The 22,966-nt window shown below is 34.2% G+C and overlaps 1 protein-coding gene across 5 annotated transcripts in view; it reads right to left on the bottom strand.

Moving 5' to 3' along the window:
* The window catches only part of LOC116166509, a 168,088-nt gene that overhangs the window by 21,997 nt on the left and 123,125 nt on the right, over positions 1 to 22,966 (bottom strand). For 4 of the 5 annotated variants that reach the window (XM_031481480.1, XM_031481481.1, XM_031481478.1 and 1 more), the window contains 4 exons: positions 17,076 to 17,166; positions 1,909 to 1,917; positions 1,346 to 1,420; positions 451 to 670 (listed from right to left, as the gene is read on the bottom strand). In XM_031481480.1, coding sequence (XP_031337340.1) covers positions 451 to 670; positions 1,346 to 1,420; positions 1,909 to 1,917; positions 17,076 to 17,166 — 395 coding nt within the window. The remainder of the gene's footprint in view (positions 1 to 450; positions 671 to 1,345; positions 1,421 to 1,908; positions 1,918 to 17,075; positions 17,167 to 22,966) is intronic. The other variant, XM_031481482.1, reaches the window with a different exon arrangement.

Below are 22,966 nucleotides of genomic sequence, written 5' to 3'. Positions count from 1 at the left end.
AATCAGTTTAAGTATTCAAAAATAGCTCTGCTTGGATTTTAATGCACCTCCCTGGACCTGTCATGTTTCTTACTTTAAATAGCATACGAAAACTAATATTTGACAGAAAATATCATTAAAATCAACTGTGTCAAACGATTTAAAAGTTTTAAGGCTTTTATACGCTTTATTGACCCAACTAATAGGCTAGCAACTCAGTGATTGAATCTTAGTTTCAACACGAGACTATTTTGGATACATATTTGCAGTAGATCAACGAATCTCTTGCGACTTTCTGTATTTATAATAAAAAAGAATATGAAAATTTATAAATAAAAGAAATTGACTTTTTAAGTAATAATCGGAAATGAGGTCCCGCTATTTTTAAGTACGCCTAATGAGCAAAGTCGACGACAGTCGTTCGACAAGTTTACGCCCAAAGCTATAAATAAAGAAAGAAAAGGTACTTACGTTGCAGACAATCGGCATTTAGTAGATCCTTACATTTTTCATGGCATTTAACTCCGCATTCCGTACACCTGACACCCTGCCGTGCAATTCCCCACAGCAACCCTTCACATTCATAGCAGTATGTCGGAGAAGTAGCAGTCCATAATACAAAATTGTGCGGCGTAGTACTGCTAATTGGGTAAATGAGCGCTTGTAGGGTCTTTTTGTACACGTGCATTTTCTGTAGGCGAAGAAAACAATTCTTTAGATTAAAGTAGGCATTCTGTAGGAAATAAAATTTAGCAATCCTCTTTGTCGAGGCGCAAAGATTTATGTCCTCTCTCAGTAATTGCTTATGCGATTTTAATAACCCAATTTCACTAGCGTCTGTATTAAAAGCATTAGCGACTTTAATAGGTCTAGTGTTCGCTAGCAAAATTGTTTAGAACCCCTTTAAGATCAGTCTGAAACAGTAGGTATTTGCAAGCGTCCCTTATAATTTATCAAGAAGCGGAATTAATCTACTTTCCAGCATTGTGACGGTCTACTGTAATTTAATTTTGTACGGGGACGGAATTCATCGTGCATGTATCAAGGCTTTAAAGTACAGTTTTGCCGAGTTGCGAATTTGTTGCCAATTTTACTACTAACTCCCGGATATCCGACAGAGTGTAGACGAATGAAGAGTAAAACATAGCATTCCCATACAAGTTGATGACGTTACTTGTGTTGGTGCAGTGTAGCGTTAAAAAATTTTGTCGTGCAACAGACCATATCCAATTTGTTCCCTAAAAACAATATAGGTCTGTCTGTATCATACAGCACTTGAAGCATGCACGTATGGTTAAATTATTGTTGTCTTTTTGTAAATAAAAGTAATACCTTTGTATAAAAACAATACACAACGTATACATACCAGCTCTTCGTCATTAAGTGTAGCTCTCGGCACAGCAGACGTCAATCCGGCATTCCTTTTGGTTGCAGCCATAGTCTGCACATAAAGGAAAGCGTTAATTATATTACAATACAAGAACACACCCTTTGCTGTAATCATCGCCTTATAATTTCAGCCAATCACTATAATTTATTCAAGTCAATATAACTATGGTATTAAAAAAGAGGCATTCATTTTAAGAAGTCGATCCTCTTATCCTAATGAATAAATGTAACAAGCTCATAAAAATTTTACGTGTCACTTTTAAGGCTACTCTCAAAAATTCAAACTAACCTATTCTGTTACTCTACCTACTAGCAATATGCATATAAAATTTCGATCTCACGTTCCAATAAGCTAAAAGTAGACCAAAAGACAAAAAAGCGTTTGACATGCTAATTGGCGAAATAAAATTTTTTACGGTAGGTCCTACATTGTACAATTTAATGTAACAAGCGTCGAAGCAAAGCTACATAAAACATTGCAATAGTGTTCATGCTGCAGAAGATAATGTGGATTAAACTATCGTAGGAAGTAGTCAATACCTTGAGCACCTGAAGAGTGAATCGGCGTAGGGCAAACCAACAACAGAAAACAGGTAACACAAACACATTAGTATTTTTTTCTTGTAGTTTACGACATTTACAATAAAGTATGGATTAAGTTAGAAACAGTTAACAACGAGGGAAAGGAATTAAGGTTGTCGGTCGGTACACATAATGCACAAGTATACGGTGACTGTAATTAGTACTTGCTCCATCTCTTGCTAAATTTCAGTTGACAAACAATTATAAAAATCTCATCTAAAATAAGCAATGATCTTAAAGTAGATGAAACCGTTCCTAAAAAGTTGGAGGTAACATTTTACGGTACACTTCCGGCCACGTTTCATCGGCATTGTTTTCAGAGGTAATAAAACGTACCGAGTTTTATTCCCCCAATGAAATAAAGTGAAATAAAAATATATCAAGTTGCAGTCGATATTTCATTCTTATATAAAAGAGAACATCGAAGAAAATACATTAAATACCGAACGGTACAAATTTACTTTTCTAAATCACGTACTTGTCGGATTTTCTTTTCATCGTAGGAAATAAACATTTATTCTCGCACCTTATTTCATGCAAATAATGACAGCTGTGCGGAAAATGGATTTTGAAAGGTGGATAAACGTTGATACAGCCGTTATTTAAGCATCACTCTCAAATTGATAAACGTGAAAAACCGACACACAAAAGTGGATCATTTATTTTCTCTCGTACTTTTTTTTACTTTCGGTTTCAGTTTCCACTTGATAATTATTTTCACCAAGAACGAGCTTTCATTCCAAAATAATTTTATAATAAACGCAATTTTTCCGTAATTCTTCATAGAATTGAACTTTTTCTAGAGAATATTAATTATCAATTAAAAATATTCCACATAACACTCCTAGGAGATCATACTTCAAGGTCTTTTTTTGTGTTTTTGGTATTAGTTTTAAATTGGTTCTCTAGAATCCAATGAAAAACCTACAAGAAATGTAGAATCATTTCAAAAAATATAATCTCTCACAAATCTTTCCAGAATTGGTAAAATTTTTCCAAAAAATTACCCCACACATTTTAGAGGGACTTCTAAAAAAGGGACCAATGAAGGATTTAGGAACTCTAATGCATTACATAAGAAGAATTTCAAAAATCAGTTTTTCGGATCCCTGTACATCTACTAAAGAATCTGTGAAGAACGTTTGAACCAAAACTATCTGAGGAATCTCCAATGGATGTAGATATGAAACTTCTATAGGGAAATGTGCTATTGAGATTCAAACATTTTTAATTCCTGGATAATTTTTAGATTTTTTTTGGTGTGATTCTTAACTGAAAATGGTATTTAGAGATTCATTTGTGACAAAATAGCGAGACTAGTTAAAAGAGTAGCAATATGAGTAAAACATTGATTCTCAAAACATTTTTTTACACAGAGATTCTTGGAAAAATAAATAAACAGGACAGATTTTTCACGGACTATTTAAATATCTTTTAGATTGTTAAAGGCTCTTCACAATCCCCACAGTGTTGGGCCTTGTCGTGGGTGTAGGGTTATAGATACAACGGCTAATCAGGCGGATATGGTACAAAATCACCTGGTCAAGGTTCTTGACCAGCATCTGTTCAAGGTTCTTGACCAGCATCTGTTCGCCCTAAAAGGCGCTACACTAGCACCCACGTTCAGGGGTTGGAAGTGCTCTGGCGAATGTCGTGCGAGAACAACTATTCCCTTGACTGGTTGAAGGAAGTGGTTGAGAACCTCCCACCAACTTCTGTCGAACCTTGTAGGGCTTGTTATATCGCCCTATAACCCCATAACCTTATGGTGCAGGGCGCACGAAAAGCAGAAAACTCTGGTGGACAAACTGTTGAATAAGGCAAAGAAGAGCAAAGCTAAAGCCGATTGGGAGGCCTATAAAATAATCCTAAGACTATATAATAAGGATACTGGGAGGCGTTAGAGAGAGTTTTTGCAGTTCTATAGAATCTACCTCCTCTGCAGGATTTTTAGACGTTCTCGGGTTACAATTTTGAGTTGTTTAAATATTCTAAAAACGTTCTTCAGAGAAGCTGCTCTCTGTAGCTCTTTCAGAGGCTATTTAGCTATATTCATGAAAGTTAAAAGCCCAGAAATTCTTACTAAATTATTACAAACTTTTGCAGGTATTCTTCAAGATACATTCAGGTTCCTACGGGATTAATCAGAAATCCTCTTCTCGAGACTCTTAGAGGTACTTTAAAAATTTAAGATAATCCTTGGTAGACATTTTGAAATTCAAGCGCAATCCTTTGGGGTTACCTGTAGATTCAGTAGAGATTGTGTTTCTCCCGAATTTCAAAATAAAGGATTGCAAACACTGCATAAGAGCCTCTAGGAGGCTTCGGGAGGATTTCTGAAGGATCTTGGTATAAAGTATTAGTGAAGAATTTATAAAGAAATTCCTAAAGATTTCGATAGGATTCCTGAAGATCCACCTAAGAATCTGCGAGGAAAAAAAGAAACGTTTGAGGAATATATGAGAAAGAAAGAATTTTGAGAAATCCATTACAATGTTTTATAGTCTCATAATAAGCATCTTAAGAAACCTTAAAAAAATCTTAGTATATCGAGAGAATCTTTAGTGATCTCAAAATATTATTACTTGAATATCTTCTGCAAAATCTGAAAATATCAATAAATAATTTGGGCATTTGTTGGGATTTCTGACGAATTTCTGAAAATCTGAATTGGAAAATGTTTTTAAAAATCACCAAGAAGAACTTTCTAAAAATTCTTCTGGTGCCTTTTAAAACAACAAACATTTTCCAATTATGATGTTCAGAAATGCTTTGAAATAAAAAATTTGGGAACAACCTTTGGGTATTGTGAATTTCTGTACCGAAAAAGAATCTCTGAAAAATCCCCGAAAAACCTTTGGTGAGGGTTCATGTGAAGATAAATTAGCCAAAGAAAAAAGCAGCAATACTTCCTTTTGTTAAAAATAGTTGCCGTTTCGTCTGTTAAGACTTTTTCAAAAGGTTGACATATGTGTTAAAATAATGTTGTATTTATGTGACGGAGATCTGCAAAGCATAAGTTATTAGGGGAAATGGTGAAGTCAAGGAGAGTGCTTTTTTTTACTTACGAAATATTGTTAAAAATTAAAGATTGTATAATTTATTGATGTAAATAAGTTGAAAACGTCCATACTTTCTTCTTTAATTTATGTTGAGTCAAAAGAGGAGTAGGAATATTGAAGATGGGCATTGTGGTTTCTTTTCTAAGCGAGGTTAGAAGTTTGTTAAATCTGTCAAAAAATGCAATGTTCAAAAGTTCTACGAAGTGTTATCATTGGATCTAAAAATGTTTATAAGATATAATTTGTGTGCTATATAAAGGGAAGAAAGTTAAAAATGTTTAAGTGAATGAAAAGTTAAAAAAACTATTTTTTAGCAGTATTTGTAAGGATATTGTTGTAAGTTATGTTAAGATTTTCAATGTCGGTTTTGAAATTTATTGAATTAGAATTTTTTTAAATATATCATTTCTGGAATTTTTATTAAGTTTGGTTCAGTTTTTAAAATTTTAGGGTTTTTTAGATGACTGTTTTTTGTTGAGAGATTCTTTTGTTTAGGTGTTGTTTGGTTTGGCCATTTGACATTTGAGATTGTGGCGTTTTATCTTTTAATTTACTGAATAATGTTTTACCTACATTGTTTATATTACAGAAAGCTGTATTGAGATTAAATTCTTTAAGATCTTTTTTTGATTTTTGTTGATAATTTAGGGATAGGTATATATAATATATATAATATGTTAAATATATATAATAATAATAATATAATTATATATATATATATTATATGCTTTAATGGCGGAATAATAAGGTCCTTTCTCAAATGATGCAGTTCTATGTAGAGGAATTCTCAAATCTTTGTTGGTACGAGTCAGCATTGCGTCATATGTTTCAGCGTTAGTAGTAAACAAAGAGGGATATATGGTAATTTAATATATGTGTTAGATTCATTGTTGGTTATTATAGTAAAATCATTGCTGAAAATTTTGCCTAAGCATAATAGGCTGGAGGTTTATAATTTGGTCAGCTTTTTTGTTGGTTATATGTTTTATTTTGTATTGTTTTATTTTTGAATTTATGTAATTGATAGGGTAATTATTTTTGATGAGGATTTCAGTAATTTTGTTAAAGTTGAATTTATGAGACTTGGAACTGTAAAATAGCTCTGTTAACTAGACTGTTTATAACACTGGTTTTGTATTTGTTAGTTGTTATGGAGTTATAATTTAAATATCTGTCAGTTTTTACAGTTTTTATAAACCAGTTTCTTGAACAGTTTTTGTTATTGATGTCTTTCATTATGGTTAGATCTAAGAAATTTAGTAAGTTGTTATTTTCTTTTTCTAGGGTGAACTTTAGTTTTGGGTGGAAATTGTTAAAAATTTCAGTTATTTTGTTATTGTCGGCACAAATAATAATGTCATCAACATATCTTTTATAGAAGCTAATGTATTTTTGTTTTTAAGTAGTTCACTTTCCATATCAAAAAGGACAAGTTCAGTAATTGATCAGGAAATTGGAGAGCCCATAAAGACTCTCAAAACTTGTGAAAATACATTGCCATTAAAGGAAAAGTATGTTGATCCTAAAACGAAGGTTAAGGTAGTCATAAAATCATTTTTATTAATGAAAGTACATTTTTTAATTTATTTCCCAATTTTTATTGATTGAACTGATGGCGAGTTCAGTAGGAATGTTTGTATAAAGGGAGACAATATCAAGGGAAAAAAATTTGTCCTTCATGATATGTTGCGGTGTTAATAAAATTTTTAAAATTCCATGAATCTTTAATACTATATTTATTTTGTTTTCTTATATTTGTTAAGATTTTCAAAAGAGATTTAGAGAGGTTATGTTGTATGTGGAAAGGTGTTTATATTCTATTTTTGAAATGTGTAAATATTACTATTTTTAAGGTAAGCTATTATGTCGTGGTTTTTTGTTTTAAATACATAGTTCAAATTGCGGTAAAAAGTGATAGGGTGTTTTTTAAAGATTGAGCTTGTAAATTTTCGAATTTAGTGGATGTTGTTTCATTTTTGAAGTTAATATGTGACGTTTTTAAATGTAAAAAGGTGGGAGTTAATGTTTTTGTTTTACTCAAGAATTTGACTTTTTCACTCACCTTTACAATTTTGTTGTTTAAGAGTCGTAGTTCCATATTGTAGGTTGAATTCTTGTTGTTGAGGGATAATTTCTTCGATTTGATTGTTGGGTGTTAGTGAAGTTGGGAATGTTACGCAACACAAGTTACAGTTTAGTTAGGTTAATTAGGTTGAAAGGGGGATGTTTTTTGTAAGGATCAATGGAAAAGGGTTAGGGTACTAAAATAAAGGAAACAGGATAGATAGGATAATATGTGAAAATAGTTTATGGAGATATATAAAAAAAACCTGCAAATTTATCAAGGGCTTCGGAAACAATATTTCAATGAATGTTCCATCAATAATTTATATCGTTTTTACGTGATTTGCATGTACGCTTCAGGGAAAAGTTATTGTTTGCGGGATATTAAACGTATGGTTGAACAAATTTAATCAATCAGATATTTTAATTAAAATGAACGGAATTTAATTGCATATTGAAAACTTTGTTTAAAACTCTTGACCGAGGAATTTAATAATCCGATTGTAGTACGCTTGAAAGTGCCCAGAAATGTACTCCGTAAATCCAATCTTAGCCTGAACGAGGGTTAAGCAAGAGATGTGTAATTATTCCGGCGCAATTGGTTTAATACAGTCACCGTGTAGACGTTTTACAATTATGGACTATACATATTTAATAGGATTAGTATAATGGGATTTGCGGGTAGATTCGTGCTCTTAAATCGCATAATTTAAATTTCCACGTTTGCCAAATTTAATTTGGAATCGCTTCTGCACCCGTAAGCAGTAGGACCGTGTAACTTTTTTTTCTTTTTGCCATATCGAGGTCTAGCATGATGTAGTGCTACAGTTTCAAAGCTTGTTAACGCGAAACCGTTTCGACAAATTGAGTTACTCCCGAAGGATTAAATTTTAAAGTGCGAATGTGATATTTCCAGTTTTATGCGCTTTATTCAAAGATTTCCACACGAGCTCAATTTTCAACCGTTTTTATACGTGGTACGTTTTGACATTTGCGATATTCATTGCGGTGTTAACAGTGTGTAGTGGAGCAAGAGCCGTTTTAGAAATGAAACATTTGAGGTTATTTCAACTGAACTGTGTGCTCAATTTATGACTTAAGCTCGGGTCGGATAGGAGACGTTAGAAATAAAACTAAGTGCCGAGCCTTTTGTTTTGGTTTTGTACTTTCCGCACCAGTAAAATGAAACGGAAAGGCAAAGGACTGTTTTCTCTCGTTTTTTTGTGACGAGAAAACCACCATAAATGCGGGTTCATTAAAAACAGTGTAGGATGGAAATTGAATGTGGAATATTTCTGTTATCGCGCCCAAAAATATAGAAAATGACCCACTTAAGATCTACTTGTAGATTGTAACAGGAGCTGACACCTCATAATGAGTTCATTTACGAACGAATTTTGCTTACCGCCGATATATTCTTTAAATATGAAAACTAAAGGAGACGAACTGGCGTTTTACGAAAATTGGCGTTACAAAAAAGTGCAGCCCATTTGACCCGTTTTGACGTAGATAACTCAAGATATCTCGAAAGCTAATCCAATGACAAGTACTTTGCCTTATATCATTTGATTCCTAATGAAACAAGGAATCTTTAGAGGGCAGTCCCAAAATTATATTCCCGTCAGTTTTTAATTTAAACGGCCAAGGCTTCAGTAACATTAACTAAACAAATATTCATTATTATATTATATCAAGTTCAAGTTTTAATTTTGTCGATTGGAATCTGCCTCATAACCTATCAGTAACGCCTTTATTTTAAATAGTATTTGTCGCTACATTACTGAGAGCTGGCGTTTTACACTCTAAAAACGGGTCAGATTATGTTACATATCCTACACTGCAAATTAAAGATTTCTTGGGAAAAAATAAAGATAGAGTAAATTTTGTTGTGTCAGCTTTTCTGAAAGTTAGAGAACCAATGAAAATTACCAAAGTATCTCCGGCATTACTTTCCACCATGAAACAGGCGTTTCAAGTTGACTGTCCGTAAACCTAAAATGAAATTTCTAGTTGATTTTGGTGCCGCTAAAGTACAGGCAATCAGCGAAAAGTTTACTAGAGAGATTTCCTGAAAATTATACCCAACTCCAATAACGAACCGCTTCAATTGAGCTCCAGATTTAGAAAGAAATCAGGAAAAAAGGTTCGTTAAGAAATTTCTCGTCCTTTTTTGTAAATTTAAAACCGATGAGAAAAAAAAGAGATTTTGTTTGTAACCTGTCAATTAAATTTTAACTGAGAGATCCTAAAGTTGTTGAGAATTATGTCAAAATATTGTATTGCTTATATTTATTATTATCAAAAGAAACCCCTGAATTTGCGACCAGTCTAATTAGACTTTTTGCTTGCGCAATCAGATTCGGATTCTATTAACATTTGATTATAAAGGCATCAAAATCCGTAATTTAAGGTGTCACCATAAAACCAAACTAGGTTGCGTTTGCTGTGTAAATAATTATTAGCTTTCCTGTATCAAATGATGAATTGATTTAGCATTAGTAAAAGACGTGTCCATCTCGATTTAGAATTTATCTATCCAAATTTATGCCAGGTAGAAATTCAGTAATTTGACGTTTTCAGATAAAAACCAATTTAGGCAAGAGATGCCTTCTTAAACGCCTTTAACATCGTTTTTATCAATATATCGTAATTTGTTATCATTTAAAGTTTTCTGGTTGCAATTTCACCTTAAATAAAACGCAAGGTAATTTGTCAATCAGTCATTTGTACAGGAAGACCAGTACAACTAAGACAACTCGGAATTAGTAACGTGCCGATAGAGGTTAGTGAAGTAATTATTCAGGGATCGATACATGTAGTAGAGGAGAGGCAATAAGAAACTGGGAATTTCTACACTAACGGATGGGATCTTTACCCAAATGATGCCTGAAAGGGTTAGGGAGAGAAATAGCTGACAATAAACGGAGTATTAGGAGACTTCACAAGAATGGTACGAATGGAGGGAAAGGTAGATGTTTTGTGGGCAAGATTTAAAAGGTTGGATAAGAATATAGAAAAGTTATCACAAACAGACAGACAAGGGCATGTGTTAGGAATTAACGGAAGGGGCTGTGATGAGAAAGAAACAGATAAATAAGGTATAGTAGCTAATCAAAGAGAAGAAAATGCGTGATTAGTTAGAGAAAGGAAAGAGAAGAAAGGCTAGGACTAGTACATAAGGGAGGTAGTAGTAGCGTCTGAAGTAGGGTAAAAAAAATAAAAATATGCAGATTTTCAGGGAAGTCTAGGAAGGAGAATTTGGTAAGGGGCGGAGGGGGGGGGGTTGCGCTCCAGTATGCTATGATAACCGCGTTGATGATAAACGCAGGCACCAGGGTGAGAAGTATTCCACTTTGATGAGGATTTCAAGAGTCAGTTTAATCGGTAGTACCCATTGTCAAGGCAAGGTAAAATGATTGGAACAACAAACCTAACACGGGTTTTAAAAATAATGAGTCTGACTTTGGACGCAGCCATTATCGAGTTTAGTAGCAATTTGACCACAGTTTGTTCACATTATTTTCTTCAAATGACGAACAAAAAAAATTGGTTCTTCTTACTAATTCGTAACTTTGAAGAATATCTTTGAGCATAAAGTTTTCCAAATGTCGAAAGCTTTTAATCCTTCTATTTATTAAAACACTTTCTTGTTCGTATAAAATGCCATTGGACTATTCTGGAACGCCCGTACGCCTCCTAATTGCCAAGGGCGATAGTCTCTTCCATGAAGTAATTATTGTAAAATATTTTTGTAAATGAAAAAGACCTAAATAACTCTTATGATGTCTTTAATTTACCTGGTCTCCAGTGCAAATAAGATAACTGCTAGACGACGACATTGTTACTAATAATCCTCCAAGATCAACTTAAAATCTAGGAGGTGAGCGGTATAACAATCAGTGCATAAATATCGCTGACTCACTACAGTACGCCAGTACCTACCCTTATGTTAGCAATTGAGTACGATTCTATAATTCCTGTAATATTTCTCCCTCCTCAAATTTCCTACTTTCCCTAAAAAAAATAAATTTTAATACGAATTTCTGTTACCCTTCCCTTTTAATTTCCCCCAAAAACAGAAAATTAGCATGAAATCAACCTAATGTCGGACCTGCCCCGCCTCACTGTAATCGAGACAATTAATTTTCCATTGATGTTTGACCTGCCGTGAAGTGCCTAACGTTGCAACGTTGTTTTTTGTAATACCACTGACATTTTTCATTGGTATTGCCACTTCTCACTTCCAGTATTCCAGCATCTCGTAACAAACTTTATTTTTCTCCGGCTAACAAACCAGGCCGAGGCTTCATGTAATTAAGAAACCAAAAAGTAAATATTTATCGAAAATTACGTAAACAAATTCCCTCTAAATATTTCTACATTATTAGTGTTTTCTTATAAAATTTAAGCAGCGCACGTTCAGGCCCTAAAAATTAAAAATTAAAACAGAATCTGTCTGAATTAAAAATCGTAAACGGAATTATGAGATGCTCGTATTTCGCATTCAGTCCACGGTTTCATTATGAATTTTTGGAGGCAACTAGACACCCCCAGACGCATTGGGTGGTTAAATTACACGTGTAGACCGATCAAACATTTATAATAATAAAATATCCATAATATTCAAAGATCAAAGTACACGAAATTTTGCAACGCACCATCGGGGTTATAAGTCTCTGGGGTGACTGGACCATCTTAATATTTGAGCATTCCCAAGATATGCAACCCGGAATTAAAGTTTAATTACTCATCTCGCTATAAGAATAATTATTGGTTTATCTACATGATAAATGATCCCCTAACACAGATAAAGTTAGATTACCGAGTGACAGCACTCACCCTTAATATTCTGCGGAAGGCAACGCCACTACAATGTTAACACGAAACTGTCGATTCAATACTGATTCTGTACGGTATTACACACAAATTTAAAGGTAGTGCCCTTTTTTTTGCAAGTGACGAAATTTCCGTCCGATAACTGACGACCCTGATTAATGCAAAACTGGTCTATTTATTTTATATAAGCAATTTGTACACTTAAAATATTCACACTTGAAATATTTTATAGCAGAACAGTCAATTTTTCCAGTCGCAAACAAAAATAAAAGAAGCTGCATTTCCAATAATTAGTAATTAACAGCACGTGTAATAGATGCACTATTAGAATTAGCTTTCAATAAAAATGCTGCATATTCAAGTTTTTATCTCATTCTCTTATCCGATTTTTTTGAAAAATGGAACGATAGGTCGTGTGATAGAATTTGAAAGCTCAATTTTTTTCCTTACGATGTTCACAGTTTATGGAGGAAGAAACGCTGTAAGGGAGAAATATTATACAGGGTGTAGCGTCTCAGACCCCTCTCTGATCATTATTCTTTTATAATCAAAGATATCGAACAAAATGTAAGAGCAAAATTGTGCACAATTACGCGTTTCTAAAATGTTTCTGGTTATCAGTGGCGTGCTGTATTCCAGTGGCATATCAAACTTACGCTTTTTACATTTTTTAATGGAACACCCCCTATTTTATTGGGGAATCGAAAAGTACTTAAAGAGCACTTATTTTTTTACAATTTTTTTTATGTAACATTAAAACCCTTTAACCGATTTCACTGATATACCCACTTTTCTTCAAAATTTGACTGTTGTTCCCATTTTTTCAATTTAAAAGAAATAGTTAGGTATCAAAGATCTTGACATAAAAGTTCATTTTTTCAAACAAGGTGCAGATATACAGGGTGTTCCATTTCAAAAATCTTATTTTGTTGAAGAACTCGAAGCTTAGTTGTTTATCTGATTTCATCGAGTTTGACCTTAATCGACCTCGTGGCTCCAATAATAAAAAAAAAAGGTAACTGCCGACTTTAGTTGTAGCATACAATACGACACTCGGGAGGGGGCGGAATGGAAGAGTATAAAAGGTGTATCCCGCCGATAGAAACAATGAAATACCCTTAAACAGTCCACTCGGTATCAAAAACTCTCAAAGGATTTTTAAAGGCGGTATAGTTGAAGGCTTTCAAACCTCTTACGGACCTTTGGATTAAAGGCATCTTAAGGTTCGAATTTCGAAGAACGAATGCTCTTAAAGATTAAATTTCTATTAAAAATTTGCTCTTAGAGGATCGATGAAAGATTCTTAAATAATATTGCAAGCTTTTGAAGCTTTTAATTACACGTAAAGGCTCTTAAAAGTTCTCAAAAACCCACAAAATCTCTTAATGGTTCGACTCTTAAGAAGAGCACAGAATTTCAAGGACAGGGCTTTTGACAGGCGAAACTTTTGAACTGAATGCGACAATAAAAGCTTTGAAACGTTATTAAAGATCCATACTAGATTAAGACAATCAAGTCAAAATTCTAAAGAAAAGCCATGTACTTGTAGTCTCTAGAAGAAGTTTCTTGGCGCCTGTGTGGCGCAGTGGCGTGAAATAGAAAGCTTGAGTGCGGATATTTGTACATGCATAGTGCGTTCGGTTGGTAGAGCAGTCTTGGATGAAACTCCGCCCACTTAAAAATAAACACAAAAAATAAAGTAAAAAAAAGCTTTTGGAAGCTCATGGAAACACTTAACTGATTTTACAAATTTGTTCTAAAAGTTTTAGAATGCTGTTCAAGACTCGGATCTGATCAGGTAAAAGGGTGCGATAGAGGCCATTAAAAAACTGTGAAAACCGTTGAAAACTCCTGGAGAAAAAACATTTGGTGACTCATTTAGAGGTTCCTATGATGCTAACTGTAATGCCATGGAAAGCCCAGTAGGTTTGGTTTCTTGAACAACAGTCGGGCTTGGCAAACCTGCTTCGAAAAAGTAGGTGTTCTCGAGCGATTTCTGAAGAACTACAACTTTCCTGCGCGACTCCTTTCCGAGATCAGGCCGGCGGGAGGGAGGAGGTAGAAATTAATTTTATCTTTCATGGTATTCCAATTAAAGGTCTCAACAAAAGAAACTGTTTTCTACCATCTCCCTACTTTCGGATTCTTTATCAAAAGAATGGATGGGGGGGGGGGATGCAACTGGTTTTATCCTTCATGGTACTCTAATGGCAGGTCTCAACAAAAGGAATTAATTACTAGCAACCATAGTCTTCTTCTCGACTCTTTATCGTGATTGGATATAAACAATTCCTTATATCTTCAAGAACTGATTGTCGGAGGATGGTACTTACAAAGGGCGATTGGGACGTCTGGAAGAAATGTTAAAACGAGTGAATATCTCGAAAACGCTTTGTTGGAGGAAAGTACCCACAAAGTCAAAATGAATTGTCTGGACGAGACATATCTCTTCGTCTCCCCAATAATCATCTAATAAATATAGATGCTACTACCTTATAACGTAACCATTTACTAAGCTACTTCGGTTTCAAAATATACGCTTTATCTGCACAAGAGTTGTGCACAATGTATACTGGTTTCATTATAGTTCTTCAAAGACTCTAACGGACCACTAAGGATTAGAATTGCCTTTTTTAAAAGGCCTTTAAAGACTTTTGCTTGATAACTCCAGGTTTTTTGAACGCTTTTGAAGATTTAAATACTAAAAGTGCCTATTTGCCTTTTGAATACCCTATTAGTGTTAAACTAAGAGACGGCTAAGAATGTAACCAAATGAGTTACGAAACATAATTCTGGGACTGCTCTCGAATCTCAACTGTAGGCTGGGAAATCCCGAACGGGGGTCCATAATTTGCTACCTATCTCGGGGGCGAGATTCTGCTAACAAAAATCTCTACGCTTTAGAATCTGTGGGTGCATGTGTGATAGATGAGTTGCGATCCACATATTTTGTCGTACCGTTGAATTTGCCTTTCAAGCCATATAACTTTCCATCTTGCTCTCATAGGGATTTGATTGCACCAACTGTGAGTCATATTCTGCGTATTTTACGCTTTCTTAGAATGTTTACTACCTGCGTAGGCATCCCAAACTTTGATTGGATTTAATCAAATGTCAAGATTGTTGAATTTTGGCACTTCATTTGAATATGTGATATAGATACTTCCTCGTTTTGAAATCTCGATTTGTGCGTTGTAAGTAAAAGTGCAAATAAGCCACCTGAGACACGCCAAAGATATATTTATTTGTGTGCATTTGTTTTTATGTCTTAGAAAAGAACCACCTTGCTGATCGATTCTTGTATAACTCTCGCCAGGAAAGATTGCCGGTCACAGAACACTTGATCCCGATCTACAATCTCTGTTTTTCGTAAGGCGTTAGCGACTTCCGCGATAGCATCGTGTCAATGTTGAACGAAAAGACTTTTTGTTCAACATTAGCACGATCCTATTCCAGATGTCGCTCGCATCTTAATAAAAACAAAAATTGTAAATCGACACAAGGTGTGCTGTGACCGGCAATCTTTCCTGGCGAGAGTTATATGTAACGCTTGACATGTAATGACAGAGCATTGGTTTTGTGTCAACCTTTAGTTAAACTCTGCAAGTATCTGACCTCTAGAAGCCTACATGCCATATATTTTGTTAACATTGTCGTTATAATTTGATTTTATGCATTCACACCATTACAAACAATTAATTTTTCTTGGTAAGTTCTTTTTTCCCAGCCTATTTCTGTTTTTTTACCATTTTCAAAGTTTATTCTTGCAATGTAATATATTATTGATCTTCGTAATAATAATAATAATTATTAAAGAAACTTTTCATAATTTCAGTGTGTTATTTTACGTCCCTTTCCTACTGTACTTCAGGTCATAGCGTTGTTTACAACTAACGTAAACGAGCACTGCCTTAGATGTTTGATCACGTGCCACTTTTAATTTAAAATCTAAGCGGGATTCCAGTTAGCTTTTGGAGGGAGCAGCCATTTTTAAACGTTGCCGGGTTAATTTTAGTTCTGGTATTATGAAGTTTGCGTAGAACCTGGAGGTTAAGTACATTACAAACGTGAAAATATTAGGTCATTGTACGATGGAGTAGAAGGCACCAAAGTTTGACATTATCGCTTTTTACTTTTCCTTTTCCTGTCTCCGGGGGCAAAAGTGTAGTTATGGAAATAGAACAATTTAATTTTCACTCAATGCTGCGTTACGAAGAAAAAAGCACCTACATATTCATGAAAAGGAAAACAAACAAACACGTTCAATTTAACGAAAGTTATCTATATCCCATAAAGCCTATTATCAAGGTAAGTATTACTATTATGCATTTTCCAGGACAATTTGCATTTTGTTCAGCAGAAAACAATTTGGGTACAACATTTCTTTATGTTCGATTTCTAAGGCACTTACTCCAACCGGGAAGTTGCTGTCTAAGCTCTTTTGCTTCCTTAGTGTTTTCCCGATTGCCTACACCCAAACCTTTCCGTTCCCTTTTTTGTTTATCCATCAATGTCACAATTATACATTGCATTTTTGGCTTTTACCGCAATTTCCCAAAAGTCGGTCCATTACGCGTATGACTTTTTACTAGTATAAGAGCTATCGATCGACTTGGGGTCATAGATTTAACGCTCGGTATCCGAAAAAATTTGCCGGAAAACAAAAGGAAGACGAGAAAACTTTGTCTTTAATTTAAACCTTATAGATAATATTTGTGTAATTTTCAAAATATTTTGTGTAACACGGGCGAATTACCTACATCAAAATTGTAAATTTAAATTCCACCACCTGTTACCGCAATTCTCTCGAGAACACCTTCCGTAAACGAAAGTGGAAATGTTTATTTCACGCATACACAAATAATTTGTTATCGAATGACAAAATCTTGATGGATACAACTCTATCCGATAAAAGCTTCACGCGACATCCGATCCGTCGTCCAAATGTAATGTAATTTGTTTTTCATGCGAAAATTTTGCGGTTTTAGAGCACGTTTCTACATTGGGGAAGTTTTTGTGTTAATATCGAACGCATTGTTTTCGGAGAAGAAGGGAAGAATGTGGTTAATTAAAAACACAAAATAAATGTCTTGTTTTCACAACAAAGGTGGCAAAACGTACAACGCACGATTAAAATCGATAGCCATTAAATAAGCGACTTACCAAGTCAGATACAAGAGGTATCGACTTCCTTCTCGGTCGGATATCCGGCATACTGTCAATGTTGCTGTAAAATGGGTTATCCCCCGGGTGCCTGAAAAAGAAAATGCATTAATTAATTGGTGTTGCTTTAACTGTAACGGTTTAGTAGTGCTTTATGTGATTCTATAGTGAAATGTAGTCAGAGCGGCGCGGTGTAATTTCAGTGCAAATAAATAATTTAACACCCTAGTGCCATGGAAAGCAACATGGCGACAATATACCACGAAGTTATATTCTGGATTGTTTTACGTTAGTTTGACCTACACAGTAGTCGCAAAGACTTAATCGCTCCCTTGGTGTGATTACAAGATTACTGGTTACGCGAAATCGAAACCTTCCAATACCACTTGCATTAATCAGATTTACTTATTTCGTCCTCTTTGTCATTTTGTTTATGTTTCGTAAAGGTTCATTGATCCTATTGATTTGCTAGGAGTTTTCTCATTTTTAATATAATTAATATTTCATTGACTTTGAACCCTGAACGTATCGCTCAAGATATAAAAGAAAATAATTAAGTTTTTGCCCTGAAGCGAAAGAATACCGTTACCGTCTTGAGCCAGGGGTGTTACCAGAATGTAAACGAGATCATCCTCCAGTAAATCAATTGTATTAAAAGAAAGAAAACGAACGTCTCAAGGAGAGTCATTTCATTCGGAGAATTTTTGTTGTAAGGGTAGGTTGTCGCTGTATAATTTTCGGATATCTCCAAGGATCATCAGCTGGATTTGCAGCAAAGCGTATGGAAGGCATAGATGGTGCTCTTGTTCGTCAAACGCTAAATTAGAGAGTTTCACGGTCACATAACGGCAAAATTATGCATTTTTCGAGAAAAACTTTTAGAATATTCTTTAAAGTATTTAACAAAACTTTTTAAATAATATAAAACTTTATTTAAACGAAATATTTAAAATTGTGTAACAAAGAAAACAGTAATTCGAATAAGTCGAACTGTTTTTCAGTTGGGAGAGTGCCCAGGATACATGCGCTATTTCCACGTTGGATAGCCAAGGATATCCTTTGGAATAAAATTAATTTTTTTTAAAACAAACTAGCATAAAAATGAAGTGAGTTACGATGAAAATAAGGTAGATCCGTACTTCTTTCAGCGAAAAATCAGTGCAAGCAACCCCCTAATTAAAATTAGTCCTTCCCCTTTTCAAGTCTTCTCTAACTACGTATTATTAATACATTCTAGAAGTGTGACCAGTTTAGAAGACTTAATTTTGAAATATTTGAAGCTAAAAGTGAAAACGAATTTCTGCAATTGTGTATTACATGATATTACAACAGCATCCAATTGTAGTATTTTTAATTCCAAATATCTTCCTTACCGGGAATGTACGACACAAATCAAGTGAGATATACACGTTTAAAATGTGTATTTATATGGTAGCACTACCTTGTTGTGGCCCTTTAAGCTTACCCCATTTTAAAACTTTGAGTTTTAAAGGTATTTGATGTAAATAGCCTTGTAGCTCTTACATAAACCTACAAAATAGTTTTTTAATGCTCTTTTTAGCATAAAAAATAAAGGACTTATGATTAAAAAACGAATCACAATTTCTTCGAAAAAGTCTGAAAGCCCAAATCGGAGGATGACCGGCATACACGTCGTATACTACACATTAGAAACTTACATACACACTTACGCTATGTAATTTATATACAGGGCGAAATATCACCACTTTGGAAGTCTTATTTAATTAAACCATGGATTATATCAAAATGAAGAGTATTAAAGTAAGCGTTTTTTCACTAGAAAACAGGTTCACAAATTTTCAATATGACCCCACTCAAGAGATATCGATACGATTATACGTGCGCGTCAATAATAGATTATCAACTTTTTGAGGGTAAATACTTTTTTTTAAATTAAACTACAATAAGGGTTAATTTTTAAGGGTTGAAATATTCTGCAATAATGTTCCAAAGCCTCTAACAATCATTACTCAACTCATCTGAACCAAATTTCACTCACATTAAGCTGTAATATGTAGTTTTATGGATTTTGGCACAAAGGAGTAGTTTTCACCCCTAAAAACTGAAGAGCGCATATTGGCATAATATAGATTTTGAAGTGGAGGGTAAGTTGACCTTAATCCCAAATTCTCAAGTATATAGATGCATTTTGAAAAAATTACCAGGTTTTAAGTTTCGTCATATATTTTAATTGAAATTACCTATCTTTGTTACCTATATCGAAATCCGAAACCCTTTTATTAAATGGGGTACGTAAGTTTGAATTAATTGGAATTAGGTCTGCTTTTTTGGCATTGTAGTTTATGGATAAACTCTTCTTTATACGTTATGAGCATTGGACTGATCGTATTAAAGAAGTACCGCGTTTTGGATGAGATGCAAACACTCACTTTCGAATTGAAGATTGCTACATTTCGATGAGCTGGAACTGATTTTAAGTATCTAAGATCGAAGAGTCGCTACCAAATCTCAAATATCGGAAATTGGAAACGTACAGGTCTGTCGTTAGTTTATCTTCACCAGTCTTGTGACGAATTACTCTTCAATTGATATATTGAATACAAGAGTTGGGGATGTTTACGTAACTACAGTTTGCATTTATCTTTGCCTTTGTTGTTAGTGTTAACGAAGGGAATTCAGTAATTTATCTGTCTGTCTGTAAATCAGTAACATTAACATACTCAGCTGGGCTGAAAATTTGCGTTTAGTTAAAAGTAACTTTGCACAAAACTGCTAATTTATTTACTGTTTTACACAATTAAATATCTTTTGTGTATATTATACTTTTTTGGCGTGACTTGTGCATGCTTGGCACCAAAAAATTATATGAGCTTTGTCAAACCTCGGTGTTTGTTTCACTGGAATACCGTTCCCCTTGGCTAGCCGTTGCCCTTTTCCTTCTTGAGGTGACTTTATAACAGTGACTTTGAACCAATTCGTAGTTCTTACCAATCATGCATGCAGTCCATGAAAAGAGATACACTTATCATCTCTGGAGGTCTATCAGAGTGGCCTGGGTTCATTGACCGTTTTAGACATATTGTGGATGCATGTCAGTTGGTGCAGGGTGAGAAATTGGAAGGGTGACGCAAAAGACTATGTGAAGAATCTTCTCTTCACACATGCAAATGTAGATGTGGCCTTAGAGGCATTAGAGAATTCCATTAAAGGCTTCATAAGAATGACTGAACATTTGAACCAAGAGGGATATTGGCGAAATCCCGCGTTGCTCAACGAGATTATTGAGAAGTTGCCATGGAAAACGAAAAATTCATGGGTTCTGAAACACTGTCAACCTAGGTTTCAGTTGGATGGCTGATTCACGTTTCACTCTCATCAGCTACAAGGAACCCTCGGACGAAAAGGTTTCGAAAAAATAGAATGTCCTGGTAACTGATGATATTAGTGAGGATGGAGGTCGAAAGTGAAACCCACGGAAAAGTCAGCCAAAGCGAAATCAGTCAAACAATGGGAGTTCGACGAGAAGAACCCGTGTGTTATTTGGGATTGGCATCATAGGCTCGCCAAATGTAAGAAGTTTGCAGTACTTGCAGTGGATATGCATTGGTGCTTGGTTAAATCAAAGAAACAGTGTTTTCATCGCCCTGGAAAAAAATCATAGACTAATAGTTATTTATTATACAAGACGATAAAGGGATATTTTAACCATTGAGTGAAAGATGATGACGAGATGGTTAGTTTCCCTTTATCGTCGTGTATAATACAAAACTTTATTTTATAGCAGAAGCCATATAAATAATTGTAAAATTTCTGACTATTATAAATTTAATTTAGATATGTCAAAAATAGCAAGCTTAGGTTCTGTCGTCGTGATCGTTTCTATAGAAACAGAATTATCATATGTTCTGGACGTCATTTTATATCGTGCATTTGATGTCATTAGAATGCACACTCATCTGTTTCACTTTATCTACCCTTACGGTTAAAGTGATCACTTTATCTATCCTTACGGTTAAAGAACGGCTTATCCTACTCATTCAAACCTATTGAAATGTCATTTTAACATATGCTATAAAATAAAATAAATTAATCTTCTCCAATATAAGAGGCACAACTTGTTTTTTCTACTAATGCAAACTACTATTTCGTAAATAATAGTTTTATCACTAGATAACACAGACATTTGGGTTAATCAAAGGTGTAAATGTAATTTTAGTAGAAATTGAGAATTTTCCAGTTAGGTGTTTATTTCATTTTGACTCTTTAAAGTCTTGAATAAAATCAACATTGAAATTTGTTTTATTTTATAGCAGAAGATGTATAATATTGACATTGTAATAGGTCGCTCTTTAACCGTGAGGGTATAGATAAAGTGATCACTTTAACGGCAAGAGTAGATAAAGTGAAACAGATGATTATACATTTTAATCACATCTCTCCCTCTTATTTCAAATTGGACGCGGAGCACGATATAAAATGACGTTTGAATATATGACAATGCTCACCGCGACGGCAGAACCTAAGCTTGCTATTTTTGACGTCAAAGTTTAAATCAGAATTGTATATCTTCTGCTATAAAGTAAAGTTTTGTATTATACACGACGATAAAGGGAAACAAACCATCTCGTGAAAGTTAATTCACTCAATATCAAATATATAATAAATAACTATTATTTAATAAACTAAACGGCGAGAATTTGTCACTCCTTCCTACTAGGTTAGAAGAATGGGGATCGCCAGCTAAGGACCGTTAATAAACTTTCTCCTTAAATGTATGTGTGCATTTTTCTTTGTTTTAATAAATGTTCTTTTCGTCAGTGGGTAAAATCAGGACATTTTTTATCGAAGAACCGGGGAAACTTGAATCGCTCCAAAGTGTACGATATCAGCATCAAAGTAATACTTTAATTACTTCATTTATCTAAATCCTAACCTCTTTGACACCATACCATAAATAAATCATTAGATTTGAAAGCTATATCCTCAAAAACATGGCGTAGAAGACATTGTAATTTCTTTCCTTCAAAGTATTACAAGTAAAAACCAAAGTTTCTTTTTAAAAGTTTAACTTTTTTATGCCTCTGCTGAGTGCGATACTAAAAGCCAGCAGGAAACATACAATAAGATGGGATTTATTTAGCATGAAAAAAAGGGTTAAAAGGGAATAACGCATAAGCGAGTGTTAAAAAAACAATTTGGAAGGAGAAGTATAAAATGGAAGGTGAGGGATTCTTTGTTAGTTCCTTGCAGTATATAAATTTCACTTTTTACTTTAATTGACAATCGGTAATGACCGTGGGCGTATAATTTGTCGACATTTTCATTCAAAACAAAAATTACGTCAGTAATTGCAGAATCGAAGTTTGGAATACCAAAGTTGGCAGTTGGGTCTAAAATTAGGATGTAAAGTAAACACTGGTGTATGTATTTTGCACGGTCAAGGAGAATGTTATTACTTGGAACAGGTATACTATTCATTTATGAAGCCCAATATTATTTGGATCTCGAAATCTTTTGTGGTTATATTTTTCATTTTATACATTTACCCAAAATCGTCCTGAAACCTTCATTTTTATGCCTACTTTCTGTCAGGAAATTTTAGTTTACTCAAAATCGTCATGAAACCATCATTTTCATGCCTACTTTGTCAGGAAAATGTTAATTTGCATGATAGAGGCAGGCCAGTCTACTTTTCCTGCCGCACCTGTCACATAAATGTCCATAAAGACTCCTGTCATCATTGACAGATTGGCATTAATCAAAAGTTCTATATGAAAATTGAAACTTTATGTTAAAATACGATTTCGGATAAAATTTAATACAAAACTCGTCAGTAAAATGACATTACTTGACTCGGAAATTAAAGTCGGTACTCGCCCCCAAACAGGCCTTGTTCTTCAATATTTCCT

This window comes from Photinus pyralis, unplaced genomic scaffold (genome assembly GCF_008802855.1).
Source record: "Photinus pyralis isolate 1611_PpyrPB1 unplaced genomic scaffold, Ppyr1.3 Ppyr1.4_LG3b, whole genome shotgun sequence".
In the NCBI taxonomy this organism is placed as follows: domain Eukaryota; kingdom Metazoa; phylum Arthropoda; class Insecta; order Coleoptera; family Lampyridae; genus Photinus; species Photinus pyralis.
The sequence above is the reverse complement of the archived record's forward strand: the minus strand, read 5'-3'. Positions and strand labels throughout refer to the sequence as shown.